Below are 15,303 nucleotides of genomic sequence, written 5' to 3'. Positions count from 1 at the left end.
AAAAAGGCCTTGTGCATGGCCATAATAAATCCTGAGGTAAACTTCTCCTCCTCCTCTTTTGGTCCCATGGCTCCTCCTGTGGTTCCCCTAACAGCAAGTTGCATTTAGTCCCCCCTCCCCATGGCAGGTCCTAGAAAATTAATCTGAAATGTTGGCTACTCAGCATGCCCCACAATCGGTACATTTGCGGCAACGCTCCAGCCCACCGGGAAGTCTTCCTTGCGGCGTTCTATCGGCCTGCTCTACCTTCCACTGCAGGCCAAGACCCTGACACTGGCTTTTTAAATTTTTTTTTAAAAAGGTACAGTGCCCCCTCTTTAGCCAGAAGGGGAATACAGGGAGGCCTCAGCCCTGATTGCCCTAGGGAAGGAAGCGCAGCAACTTTTTCTTGACTGTCGTCCTAAGAAGAGTCCCCTGCTTGGTCCTGGCTTCTGCTGGAGAAATCAGCCTCTGACTTAAGACTGCTGCCACAGGAGCCTTCTTTTTATCCACCTTCCTGCTGGACCAGAACCCACCTACCATCTTCTGGAGGTAGAGAACTACTGATGTCTTTCCTGCTCCACCAGTCTATATAAGGAGGGATTTCAGGCCAAAATCAGCTTGCCCTCTGCCACCATCGGCTGGTAAAAGGAATACATCTAGATTGTCTGAACTGGTCTGGCAGGAGGATGAGAAAATGGAAAATTCAATATAAGTTAAAAACACAAGAACTGACACATATAATCAGCTGCTGAACCTTCAAGCATAAGTGATGTTAAGAAAACAGAGCTAAGTTTGGGATAATATGCAAGATATTAGCATAACAAATTATTCTCAAAAACCTAGCTCTTTCTAATTGTAGGTCTAGGGAGCAAGCATATATCCCATTCCCTACTACATTAACCTTGACTATAAAGCTGCAAAGTTCTTGCAGGATCACAGTACACAGACTAGGAGCTTTTAAATCACAGAAGGAGTCAGGAAGCATATGAAACAGCTCCATTTCTGCTAAATGAAGTCCTTTTGCCCTATTTAATATCCATATGGCACATTTATGTCATATTATAAGGATAGCAGGACTACACAGCTACAGCTTCACAGACAATATTCGGTTGTTTTTGATCTTCGGATAAAAGAAGACTGGAAGAAAGAGAAAACTGACAAGAGTTGGATATTATAGTGTAATGGCTTTATCTTAAACAAAATAGTTATTGTTGTTAGCTTGGATCACTGTTGCAAGATTCTTAAATAATTATGGTCTTAACTGATGTTATAATTCGCAGATGGCCACACATTGATTTTACTAGTGCTGAAATCTGCACTTCAAAAGTCAAATTAACATCTAGCCAAATTCCTAGATTTTAGACTGAAAAGGGAACAATGGTTCATTTAAAAACATGTTTAAATCCATGTTTGGTTCTGCTTTATCATCCTACAATGCTTCAATTTTACCAACACTCAGTTACTGCAGTTCTGTTTATGCAGGGTTCCCCGCTGTGATGAAGTTAATTAACTATTACAAAATAGGGCTGCTACGGCTTTAGGTCTGTTAGGGATCAGGATTCTCCCTTATTGAATAAACTACACTGACTTCCAGTTGCATACCAGTGAAGGTTTAAAATAAATATGATAATGGATAAAAGGAAAATGGAGAGAGGCCAGAATATGATGCCGATAAACTACTCCCTTACATACCTTTGCAGAGTTTGTGGTCAGCCCAGGCAAACCTCCTGATTGTTCCATCAAGACAGGAAACCCATTTCCAGAGAACAAGGACGAAAGCTTTCTTTGTCATTAGCCTAGATTATACAATTATCATTTTGCATATTTTAGTTATGTTTTAATGATGCCAATGTTTTAAGTGTAAATGAAATAAAAACGATCCAGTTTCAGCAGAAAGCAAGATGAAAAGTTGCAGGGCATAGACAAGAGAAGGTGAGAATCCCCCCTCCTTCAAAAGCAGAGGCGATTAAGAGAAAACAAGCAACGAATAGAGGAAGCAGGCAGCGTTGCCAGACTGGGCTATTTCACGGGCTACTTTTCTTCCCGTTGTGCAGGAAAAATATTTTTGTGCGGGGTGAGCTAGTTTTGAGGTGGGCGATTTGGGTACCTGCGTGCTAGCAGCCCTCGATGTTGCTGGCGCCTGTTTCTTTGCCTCGGGCAGCCCAGTTAGCAGTCGCAGAGTAATGACACATTGCAGCGGCCAATCAAGGTGACAGGAAAAGAACAGACGCAGACGTCAACTGAATCAATGTTGCCAGGTCGGGTTACTTTTTTTCCCCCATTGTGCCGGAAAAATATTTTGTGTGAGTTGCACTAGTTTTGGGCTGGGTGACTGGGCAACTAATTATTAGCAGCTCCCTATAATGCTTTCGTCAGCTTTTTCCCTTTGCGTCGCGCAGACCAGCAGTCGCAGAGTGATGACTCACGAGCAGCAGTAAACCAGCGGGGACAGAAATAGCAGAGTGGATGCAGAACACAGTAGGAACAGGAAGGTGCGTGTAGTCCCAGAGTGATGACTCGTGGGTGACAGCCAATCAGAGGTGACAGAAACCGCAGAACACACAAGAAAGAGGAAGGTGCATGCAGTCGCATAGGAGTGCTCTTCCAGCACTTTGCATCTCTCTGCTTTTATCTTCACTGTGCAGCTGGCGGTTTTTGAGAAAACAGAGCTGTCTGCTTTTATCCCTGAACCTACTGTTGTTGCTGAATTCTCTACTCATCGCAGTGCTGAACCTGAAGCTGCTCACTTCCCCACTTTGCCCTGCTGAAGCCTGGGAAGTGAAGAGGCGAGATTAAGGGAAAAATATTATTTTTTTTTGCCTGTTTGAGGATTAGCTATCTGGGGAAAGAAGAGAGAGTACCACTGTAGGATAGGTGGATAACAAGAGAGGGGCAAGAAAGGGAATTTGGGAGGAAAAAAGAAAAGATATTGAACACCATGAAAAGAGGGCAAAGGCAGGATACTGCTGGGGTCCATAGGGGAGGTTGCAGCTGAAGTAACCCATGTATTAACCACCCCACAATCGGCTACACTGAGATGGGTGAACCATCCACCCCCTGGTGGTAAACCTCTATGGCACTGAGATGAACCCAAACGGAGTTGGTTTTAAGCTAGCCTCCAAGAGGTGCAGCAGATAAACCAGGAAGTCCGGGATCAGGCAGGAGAAGGGGGGGTCGAGATTCTTCTGCTCGAACCAGACGGTAAACCTCCTCCATTTCAATGCATAAGACTTCCTCGTGGAAGGCTTTCTTGAAGCCACAAGGACTCGAGACACCTCCTTTGAGAGGTCAGGAAGCTGCAAGATTAACTGCTCAACATCCAGGCCGTGAGGGACAGGGTACGGAGGTTGGGGTGGTGCAGCATGCATGGATCCTGCAAGAGAAGGTCCGGGGCAGTCCCAAGACTGACTGGGTCCCGCTGGGGGAGCTCCCACCAGAGCGGAAACCAAACCTGTCGCGGCCAAGGGGGGACTATGAGGATCATGGTCCCCCTGTCCTGGTGAATCTTCAAGAGAATCTTCACTAGCAATGGGAGTGGAGGATATGCATAGGGGAGGCCCGTCCCCCAGTGGAGGGCAAAGGCGTCTGTAGCTGGCTAGCTGTCTGACCTGGACAGGGATCACTGCTGAGGAACCTTAATGTTCAGGGAGCGGCAAATAGATCCACATCTGGGGTTCACCAGGGATGGAAGATTCAATCCGCCATCTCCTGCTTCAGGGACTAAGCGTGGGGTGGGAAGGTGCAACTCAGCCTGTCTGCCAGGATGTTCTCCGCCTGGGCCAAGTACACTGCCCAGAGCAACATCCCCTGAGCCAGAGCCAAGGACCAGATCTGCACCACCACCTGATAGAGGAGAAGGATATGGTGCCCCTTTGCTTGTTGATATATCACATGACAACCTGGTTGTCTGTCCGAATGAGGACCAAGTGATTGGCCAGGCGATCCCGGAAGGCTCACAGTGTGTACCGGATTACTGCATCTCCAAGATGTTTTCTGACAACAGGCTTCTTGGGCAGTCCAGAGACCCTGGGTATGGAGGCTGTCGACATGGGCTCCCCAACCTAGGTGAGACGCATCTGTGGTAAGAATAATCGGGGTTGGGGGAGCCTGAAATGGCATACCCTGCTTCAGATTGGACGGGGATCTCCAAAAAGCCAGGGAATCCCTGAGAGTGGGGGAAATCTGGATGTGGACTCTGAGATCTTGGGTGGCCTACTGCCACTGAGAGCACAGGGACCACTGGGCTCGGCGCATATGCAGATGGGCGAACGGGGTGACATGGACGGTTGCAGTCATGTGTTCCAGAAGCTGCCACATGCATCGTGCCGGCACTAGTTGGCTGTCCTGGATCTCCCCCAGGGACTGCAACACATAGACCCTGTCATGGGGCAAAAAGGCCTTCGCCTGCGTCATGTCCTATATGGCTCCTATGAAATCAAGCCGTGACGATGGTTGGAGATGGGATTTTGGGTAATTGATCAAAAACCCCAGATGCTCCAATACCTGAATGGTCCAGTGTAGCGACCGCAATGATCCCGCTTGAGTGTCGCTCTTGACCAAGCAGTTGTCCAGGTATGGAAAGACCTGGATTCCCAGCTGACATAAATAGGTGCCCACCATGGCCAAGCACTTTGTGAAGACCCTTGGTTCGGAGGCCCGGCCAAACAGGAGTACACAGTATTGAAAATGCCGGAGGCCCGCCACAAAGCGGAGATATTTCCAGTGACTGGGAGAGATCGCGATGTGGGTGTGTCTTTCAGGTCGAGGGAGCAAAGCCAGTCCCCTCTTTGCAAGAGGGGAATTAGGGTGCCCAAGAATACCATCTTGAACCTTTCTCTTTTGACAAACCTGTTGAAGGCTTGCATGTACTAATTAAAGCGCGTAATAATGCTATCTACTTTAATTAGATGCACGTGTAAGACCCACCCACTTACGTGCCATTCTGCATGGGATTTACACTTCTGTGTGCGTATCTGTACGAGTGCTACGTGCCTACGCCCATATAAAGGAGGAGTCTGGCTCTGCTTTCTTCATGCCACCATGTCTCAAGGCCAGCCAGGACACATTCGCAAGCCAAACTTTCTCCCTAGCGAGGTCGATCTGCTTGTAAAGGAGGTCATGATGAACTACATGGTTCTCTATGGCTCTTTCTTAAAGAACAACTATGGGAGAAAATCCAGGCCAGGATCAATGCTGTTTTTAAAAGCAGCCAAAGTGTGGGGGAAATGGGCCACAAGTGGCATGACCTGCGGTGTTCTGTCAAGAGGAAGCAAGCCAGGTCACAAGCAGAGGGGGGCGGACAGCCAAGTAAGTTTCACGGTGGCGGAGGGGCTGGTGTGTCCCACTATAGTGGAGTTCACCATGAGTAGGGTGGGGGATCTGAACACCTCCCAGCAGCAGGGTAAGCACTATCTCTAAGATACGTTGTCTTACTGTATGTCAAGAGATAGCTTTCTAAATGATGTATAGGTTGTGTGCCTAAAGCAGGTCCTTCCTAAATCAGGAGGAAAGGCACATGTGCCCACACAGAAGAGGATGATTTACCCCTTGACTACAGTGTCCCAGGTCTGTTGTTTTGGCCACTGCCCTATAAGATTGGTGGATATGGATGTTGTATCTAACATGCTATCATCATTGGCTCTCTGTTGCATACTGATCTGTATGGCCACATGACCTAATAGAAACATAGAAACATAGAAATGACGGCAGAAGAAGACCAAACGGCCCATCCAGTCTGCCCAGCAAGCTTCACACATTTTTTTCTCTCATACTTATCTGTTTCTCTTAGCTCTTGGTTCTATTTCCCTTCCACCCCCACCATTAATGTAGAAAGCAGTGATGGAGCTGCATCCAAGTGAAATATCTAGCTTGATTAGTTAGGGATAGTAGGGGTAGTAACCGCCGCTATAAGCAAGCTACACCCATGCTTATTTGTTTTACCCAGACTATGTTATACAGCCCTTATTGGTTGTTTTTCTTCTCCCCTGCCGTTGAAGCAGGGAGCTATGCCGGATATGCTTGAAGTATCAGTTTATTCTTCTCCCATGCTGTTGAAGCAGAGAGCCATGCTGGATATGCATCGAAAGTGAAGTATCAGGCACATTTGGTTTGGGGTAGTAACCGCCGTAACAAGCCAGCTACTCCCCGCTTTGTGAGTGCGAACCCTTTTTTCTTCTCCCCTGCCGTTGAAGCAGAGAGCTCTGCTGGATGTGTGTAGTATCAGTTTTTCTTCTCCCCTGCCGTTGAAGCAGAGAACTATGCTGTATATGCATAGAAATTGAAGTATCAGGCTTATTTGGTTTGGGGTAAAGTTGTTCTTTAATGATTTTGACTTTCCTCTCCACTCCCGGCCAATTGGACAGTTCCTAAATCCTGTTTGTATTCCACCCTATTACTTGAATGTGAGAGATGAGCTTGCAGGTCTACTCATCTAGAGGCAAGAAGTCACCCTTGAAAAGAGTGGCTGCAGATAGCTGTTATCCTCAGCAGCTAGGCTGGATTGTGAAATGCGTGTGTTGGGAGGGAGGCTAGATTTGGAAGAGAAACATAATATATTTTCACTCTAGTATCTGAGGTGCTGAAAGAGCCCTTGGACTTCTGTACTGCTTGTGCACATGGAAACGAGATACAAACATAACTATGATGTACAACTAAAACTGGTACAATGGATGGCCAGGAGGAACAGCCAGGGCCAAGCAGGCTGCAACGTCCTTGGTGCCGCATATGCCAGCTCTGTGACTCTTATCTGAGGAGGTGGGTCCAGATGCCCATACCATGGGGGAACATGTGGATGAGCCACATGAGGAGGTGGCAGAACAGCAAGTGGAAATGGAAGCCTCTACAGAGGAGGAAGGTGGGGACCAGAGGTGGAGGTCCGGCCAGCCAAGCGCCTCCTCATCTCCCTGATTGCCTGTCTTGTGGAGGAGGTGTGGGCCCTGCGGCCACAGAGCCACAGTTTCCAGGTGGCAATGCAGGAAGAGGCAGAGGGGCTACGCCATGAATTCTGTGGCATCCAAGAAGAGCTCCATCAGATGACAGCTGTCTGGAGGTGCTGCCAAGATTGGCCCCCTGCCAGCCACAGCCAGACCTGACCAACCCTCCAACAGGCAGCTTCCTCAGAAGCCTGGTCCAGCGCCCTCAGAGACCTGTACTGAGAAGGAGGGTGTCCAGAGAAGCACAGCCCCCAAGCCCCTGCCAAGCCAGCAATTACCCAAAGAGGCATTAGATGTATTTCTTATGCACTAAAGGTTATCCACTGTAAATAAAAGCACTGTAATCACCAATGAAAATATCTTAGTATCAGAGTGTTCCTTTCCTCTATAGCCTGTCTTTGACTGTGGTGATGTATCACTTGCAATTCCTCTTAACCGAGCTCTTCTTCCTCATCTAGATCCTCTGAAGGAGGTATGTGTCTGGTTTTGGCCAAGTTAGATAGGAATATCCGAAAGACTTTAGCTGGGTTGTAGAGGAGGCATACCCCCGATTGTCTAGGCAGCGGAAGTGGGTTTTAAGTTAGCCAAAGGTGCTCTGGTCCTTCATTGGACTCTGTTGTATCGCACCTCAGCAGCACTCTGTGGGGTGGCCACAGTGGACCATGAGCCAGGTTTTGAGGAGATAGTCTCTGTCACCTACAAGAGAGAAACCACAGCAAAGCAGTTATCTAGGAATTCTGGTAGGATTGTATATGAGGGGATTAGGCTAGGTCTGAGTTCTCCAGGACAGGCAGGCAACATAGAGATGTGGGACACTCACAGAGGAGGCTGGTTGTGATATGGTGATAGCAATAGATTGTTTCTTACCTAGTGGCTAGCCCCCGGTGATGTCTTCTTTCCTGGAAGCGGTCATGAATACCTGACTGCGAGAGAATGTAAGCAACGTGAGTGGATCCAGGAAACTCGAGGATGACATCCAGGATGAGTCCCTTTGCCTCACAGATCACCTGCATATTGAAGGAGTGGAATCCCTTACTGTTGCGGTAGGTAGCACCATCTCCCTGGTGCCCTTTTAGGGATGTGTGTGCAATCGATCGCCCCCAGGACAGAAGGAAAGTGGGCCACCTAATAGAAATCCTGCATGATTTATTGTTGGTGTCGTCTGCTCTGAGGGAAGGAAATATGCTGGTGTGTTCTTAGAAGGTGGCAAGCACCTAATCAGCGCACATGGAGGTGGTGGACTGGCTTATTCCTTTCTAACACTTGACCTTTTGCATTCCTGATTTTTTCTTCATCTTTAGTTTCACCAGGTATTCTTCCCTGTATTCCTCTTTTTGGGATCCTTTTATATTTCTTGAACACTGTTCTTTTTGCCTTTATTTTTCAGCCACCTCCTTTGGGAATCAGATCGGTTTCTTCTCTTGCTTTTCTTTACTTTTCTAACATATAGATTTGTTGCATTTGTAATAGCTTCTTTTAATTTGGCCCACTGTTGTTTCACCTCACCCATTTTCTCTGTCTTCTAATTCTTCCTCCAGGAACATCCCCATTTTGACAAAGTCTATTTTTTAAATTCAAAACTTGGGTCTTCCTGTGACTTCTCTGTATCTTATTTGTGATATCAAATCATATCATCTGATGACCACAGGTGCTCAGGTGGGCACCTATGTGGACATTAGAGACATTATCCCCATTAGTGAGCACTAGGTCAAGTATTGCTCCTTCTCTCATGGGTTCCATTACCATTTGTTTGAGCAGAACCCCCATGAAGGGAATTCATTCTCTCTCTACTTCTTGTAGATTCTGCAGAAGAGATTCTCCAGTTTACATCCAGCAGATTAAAATTTCCAAAGAGGAGCCCTTCTCCCTTCTTTCCCACCTTTTGGATGCTTCGAGCAGATCTCTGTCTAGCTCTTCTTTCTAAATTGTGGGCCTATAGACCATACCAATTAGGACAGCCCCTAATGATTCTTCCCTACTCCATGTCCCTTGCATTTCAGTTGCTTGGATATTTTTGACATAAAGAGCTGCTCCTCCCACTTTCTTGTCCTTTCTGTCCTTACATTATAGCCCAGGATGACCTGACCCCAATCATGAGGCTCCGTGAACCATATCTCTGTAACAGCAACGGTGTCCAAGTCCACTTCCACCATTAGGGCTTGTGGATCTGGGATATTATTGTCCAGACTACAAGTATTTATGATCATAGCTTTCCCACTTTCTCACTTGGTTTGCTGCTCTTCCTAATCACCTTTTCTGCTTTTTGGAGTTGATTGATTTTATTGTTTCCTCCTATTTCCTGTATTGCTTGAGGATGACATACCAATTTCATTGGCCACTTCTGCCCTTTAGTTTAAATGCTTGATAATGTATGTTTTGAATTTCTCGTTTAGCATCCTTTTTCCTGCCAAGGACACATGTAAACCATCCTTACCATACAAAGTTTTACTGCTCCATGCACAGCCCTAGCCTCCAATGTATCCAAAACCACGTTCTTTACACCATGTTTTGAGCTAGACATTGAATTATCTATATGACATAGTGGTTCCTTCCCCTTTCCATGACAGGTAATATTTCCGAAAAGGGAATGGTCTTTACCATATGTCTAATTTCTTCCTTAGATTTTGGAACTCTTCCTGTACTTCAAGGATACCATTTCTAGCAAAGTCATTGGTCCCCAGATGGCTTATAACATTAATATCCCAGTCTCTACTTTCTTCTGTAATTGCATTGACTATCTGGTTGGTATTTCTACTGGCTGAGGATCCTGGAAGGCGTTTAACTGTTGCGCCCCCATCAGAATGATTTCCCCGAATGGGTTTCTCTGATGACAGAGTCTCCCAGGAGAAGAAGCTTCCTTTTGTGCCATTTGATAATGTTTAAGGGTTTCTGGGTGCACTGGGTGCTTGCATCCCTTTCGGACATCACTTCATTTTCTATTGCTTGAGCTTCTTCATTTCCCAATGCAGAAATGGTATTATGTAAGGGTAATGGTGCAGAGTGGTGTCTCTTCATCACAGGCCTTATTTTGCCAGAGCCCAATGTAATCCATTTATTCCTGGGTTTCTGACTCCTGGATGTCTGTCTTCTCTGTGGGCATGAGAGTGGGTATTCAGGATACCAGTCCCTTTTTTAAAATCAGCAAACACACAGGGTCATTTAAAATTTCGCGTTAGGGCCTTAATGCTAGCATTAAGACCCTAACGCATTCGTTAAATAGCGCAATGCTCGTTAGTATGCAAATGGGAGGAGTTTGGAAGGAGTTAATGGTAATGAGAGAGAGACGTGGGGTGAAGTTTGGGGGGCGGTTTTACATACACAATAAGAGGTACGAACAGCAAAGTTGACATCACTGAACATTTTCTGTTGTTTGAATTGATGAGAGGTACAAGAGGAGTTGATTTGTATAATGCACTCTCTACTTATTGTACAAATTTTGATAAATCTAGGAGACACTTCCTTAAATACGAACTAGCAAGGATTCTAATAATACTCTAGCTAGGAAACGTAGACAGAGATTTCAAACCATACAAAAACACAGAAAATACAGAAGAACAAGAGAAAAATGTCAGCAAGACATCAAGCTGTTTCATGGCTAACAAATGAAAATTCAACTTATCTGGCCACAAGCTCAGATATGTGCCTTTGACCATAATCTCCTGTTTTGGGCCAATGTTCCTCTCCATGCAAAACTTCTTCCAGAATTGAGTCTCTGTAAGCACATTCTTCTAATGAATGGGGAGGTCCTGCACAGGCGTATGGACTGAATGCTGTGCACGACTTAAAATTCCACCATTTTAAATGCAAAGAAAATATGCTTAAAAATATCTGAATATATAGTGGTTAATGGACACAGACCAATGATTACATGTAAGGCAAATGAAGGTATTCAACCAGTAGTGCTAGTATGAAGGTCATAATTTCAATTGAAATATCCTTTTATTAAGTTGGAGACATTTTGTATTGGAGGATTTCATGTATGTGAGATACAATATATAAACATTTTAGTTACCCAACTTTAGATCTGCTGGAAAAAAAACTCCCTGACAGTCAAGCCTCCAAACTGTAATCGTTATTAGTAATATACATGCTCACTTTCCCAGGGATGGGCACAAAGGCAGTTAGTTATTCATATAATAAAAATATCTTATATAAGAAATAAGCTTGTTAAAAAGGTACAAAGAATAATGCAGCTGTTATACATTAATCAAGAAATACTGACCTCAACAACAAACTGAGCCCACAGAAAAGAAAACAGAGAATACAGTAAGAAAAAAAAAAAGAAACATACAGTCCACATATAGCGTGAGATGGCATAAAATGAGAAAAGTCGTGTTGAACTCACGCCAATAATACGGTTTCTAATCAATGCCCAGACCCGGAGATTTGTCCTTGTAATTGCTGTATTCCGTACTGGTATTATTTTGTAACCTTATTCCTTTTCACCCCTTTTATGTTAAATTATTTAGTATATTACATGTAAAATTGTCAGGCTGATAAAAGGATCTGAATCTGCTTGCTGCCTGATTGGATTTGCTTGTGAGGAAACAGAGCAGCCAGCCTGCCTGCCCATCCCTTTTAATCTGCTGGCGGCGCTGAACTTTGCCTCCATCTTGGCCTCGAATCTGAAGCTGTTGAAGTCCAAACTTCACCCTGCTGATGCTTGACCGGAGAAACTTGCACACCACCAAAGAAAGTAAGAGGTGAGACTAGGGGAAAAGACTTTTCTTTTTTTCGCCTGGTGGTGACCAAGGATTAAGCTGCTGGAGGGGGTGAGGGAAAGAGACAGAACAGCACTGTGCAATAGGTGGGGGAAGAATGGGGGTGGGGGAGAGAAAGAGGATATTGAGCACCGTGGGAAGGGGCAAAGATGGGGAGGGGGTTGGGTGGAGGGATACTGATGCTAGGTGGAGGAAAGAGAGATTGAGTGAGGGGACAGGAGAGGAAGAGGAGACTGGGGGGGGGGGGGAGTAAGAGTAAAAGATGGGGAACCCCCTTACTCTCATCCCTCCCTAATCTGGTTCACCCATTCCCCTACAATCTGATGACCAAATATTTATTTCTTTAGATTTTCATATTATGCTTTCCGTACTTTTTTTAAGCACTTCAGAGGGCTTACAATTTAAGTTTGTACCTGAGGAGGGTAAAGTGACTTGCCCAAGGTCACAAGTCCGACTTGAACCCTGGTCTCCTGGTTCCTAGCCCACCGCTCTAACCACTACTCCCAAACCTTACCACCCCTATTCTGCTTACGCTTGCACAGTATGTATTTATCTCTCTAGTAATCCCCTAGTTCTAGATTGTTTGCCTACCTCTGTAACTCCCCTGCGAGTGTCAAACCTGTACACCGTTGTGAACTAGTGATTCTCACATGGAATGATGACATATGAAACAAAGAAAGAAAGAAAGAAATGGGTGGGAGGTGGGGCAAAGAGAGATGAGAGATGCTGAGCACATCCTGCAGGGGGGGAAGAGGACTGGGAGGGGATACTGGTGGTGGTGATCTTGTAGGAGGAGGGAGGTGTTATATTGAGGACATTGAACTCCTGTTTTTTTGTTACTTTTTCACACCCTCCTTTCCTGTCTCTCTTACCCTTTTTTCTCTCTCAATGCTAAAAAATACAAGTCTTGAGGGAGTACGTTGCTGTGTCAGCATATACAATTAACTTCAAAATCAGATCTGCTCCCATTCGGACAAAGAGTAATGCCAGAATGTCTATCTGTGTTTTAAGGTGATGAGGATAGGGTTTCAATATCTCATGGTCTGAACTGTGAATAATTTCCATGACCTCTTTAGAGAGCTTTGTCCTTGTTATCCAGAAATATGAAAATGATATTCAGGAATGGATAGAGTTGTCTGTCTCCTGGGCAGGAAGGATCATCCTGCTTAAGATTAATATATTGTCTAGACTCATATTTATTCCAATATGTGCCACGCACTATTCTGCTTAATATATCCGCAGAACTGCTTGGCACAATGTGCATCTGTAGGTAGAATAATTAGTTAAGAACATAAGATGTGCCATATTGGGATAGACCAAAGGCCGTCAAGCCCAGAAACCTGTCTCTGACAGTGGCCTATCTGGGTCGCCAAGAAGTACCTGGCAGATCCCAAATATGTTGCTTACTCCCAGGGACAAATAGTGACTTTCCCAGGTCTACCTGGTAATAATGGTTTATGGACTTTTCCTACAGGAACTTGTCCAAACCCCTTACAAACCCTGCTATGGTAGTGTCTTGGATACAATCTCTGGCAACAGATTCTACAACTTGTTTGTGCATGGAGTGGGGAAAAAAATACTTTCTCTGATTGGTTTTAAATCTGCCACTTGTTTCATGCTGTGTCCCCTAGGTTAGTCCTAGTGCTATCTGAAAAGGTAAATGAGCACCTGTTCCATGCTACTCCGGAGTTTACAGACTCTTAGTCATCTCTTCTCGAAGCTGAACAGCCCTTTCCTGGGGCAGCTAGGTAGATGGGTGGGATCGTCTAGAAACTGCAGGGCTGATTGCACTGGCAGCTAATTTTACAATTCCAGCTTACTAAAAGACAATCCTCATTATAAAATACTGGAGAAAGCAAGTCAAGAAATACGTTCATACTGAGAAAACACATTTCTGTGTGAAAGGGAAAAAGAAAAAAGGTTATTGACAAGGTCCTTCCAAGACCCATCAATGCTTCCCTGATGAGCCAGCAGATGTTTCACCTCTTCCCCCACCTCTCTATATATTACACTTTCTAGGAGTGAGTGTTCTTTGTTGGAAACGGGGCCAGGCTTAGTAAGAGGTAAGTGATCTTGTTTGGCCAGGGAATCTGCCTTCCTGTTTCACCTGGACCTGTAAATTGTTTGTAAACTATTGCCATTAATCATTTCATTATTTCTTTATATGGTTTCCCGTATTTTGATGTTTCACAATCTGTGTAAGTGTCATTTGTAATCACACACATCTGACTTTCTTAGGGGGGTCGAATACTTTTGCAAATCATTGTATATGCATTAAGCCTACGTACCTCTCTACATTGGGGAATACTAGCTAATGCCTTGATTAATTAAGATGAGGGTTTGCATGGAGGAACACTAGTTTGTGTGCACATTTTTGTGCACTCAACTCCTTGTTAAATCGTGGGTACAATTGTACGCACAGCTGAGCACACTTTATATCAGGAGCAATGAGAGGTATCGCTAGTAAAGAGAGAAGTAATGTTCCCTCTCTGCAGGCCTCTGGTGAGACCCCACCTTCAGCATTGTTTGCATATCTATAAAGGGACAGTGAAGAGAGGTCATGCACCGTGTGGTACAGAAACCTAGGGGCTAAAGAGCTACTTTGTAGAAGAAAGGAGTTTCTTACCGCTGGAAGTTTAACTACTGCTCAGAGGGAGAGTAAAGTTTCTGGGGCTCGTGTTAAGTCTATAGGGGGGGTCCTGCATTCAGGATTTAGGGGCACAAAGCTAATTGTATGGGAGTTAAACCCCCCCCACAAAAGTGAATCCAAAAGTATATGTTTACCATATGCAAAAAATTGGTTCATGTGCATGTGTGCGCACAAACCAAGAGTTATGTGCATAAAACATGGGTTACTGTAGCAAGAGTCTTTTTTAGTGTTTGTGTACTGAAATTCACACATTTTCTACTTGCATCTTATTCCACTGGTGCCATTAGGGGTGGGCACACATATTGTGTTTGCTTGAAATGGAAACACAAATGAAATGAAACACCCCAAAAATAAAAAGTTGAGTTTGATCCCACTGCCTAAGCCCCTCCAAAACACATCCTGGCGCACTCCTGATGCCCCAAACATCTCCCCCAGGTCTTTGGTCTTAGGGGGGAGGAGGGACACCTAGATCTCTTTCCTGGGTGGTAGCTCCTAATATGGAACCTAACATCGTGTAACTACAGCAACGGTTATTTTTCCCTATATGCATCACCTTGCACTTGTCCACATTAAATTTCATCTGCCATTTGGATGCCCAATCTTCCAGTCTTGCAAGGTCCTCCAATTTATTACAATCTGCTTGTGATTTAACTTCCGCAAGGAAGGAAAAAAAAACTTACTGCACCGACCGGGAGGAAGAGGGACCATGGCACAGGAAGTCTGTAATCGACCGGGAAAACAATGAACATATGATGAAAAGAGCAGAGCTCCATAACCGCGAGACAAAAGCTCAGCGGAAAAGACGAGACTGAAGAGGGACCCCGCGTGGACGGGCATGCTCAGTGTGCCAGTCAAAATTTCCAGAAACTTTGACATAAGTTTTCCTTGCCGGGCTCCATCTGATGATGCCACCCATGTGTGAGGACTAACATCCTGCTGTCCTAGGAGAACACCTGTTACAGGTAAGCAACCTTGCTATCCCCTCCAAATAAATAACAATCAAAAGGCAAGGAACATC

At 45.2% G+C, this 15,303-nt stretch overlaps 1 protein-coding gene across 3 annotated transcripts in view; it reads right to left on the bottom strand.

Annotated features, from left to right (window-relative positions):
* The window catches only part of ANGEL2 (angel homolog 2), a 96,826-nt gene that overhangs the window by 45,740 nt on the left and 35,783 nt on the right, over positions 1-15,303 (bottom strand). The window contains exon 1 of one of the 3 annotated variants that reach the window (XM_029593221.1): positions 1,675-2,468. The exons of the other annotated variants lie outside the window; for them this stretch is intronic. Within the exon in view, the coding sequence (XP_029449081.1) occupies positions 1,675-1,774 (100 nt within the window). The 5' untranslated portion in view covers positions 1,775-2,468. Of the gene's footprint in view, positions 1-1,674; positions 2,469-15,303 lie in introns of those variants that run through there. 3 annotated transcript variants of the gene reach the window in all.

This window comes from Rhinatrema bivittatum, chromosome 3 (genome assembly GCF_901001135.1).
Source record: "Rhinatrema bivittatum chromosome 3, aRhiBiv1.1, whole genome shotgun sequence".
Taxonomy (NCBI): domain Eukaryota; kingdom Metazoa; phylum Chordata; class Amphibia; order Gymnophiona; family Rhinatrematidae; genus Rhinatrema; species Rhinatrema bivittatum.
This window is presented reverse-complemented; position numbering and strand designations above follow the sequence as displayed.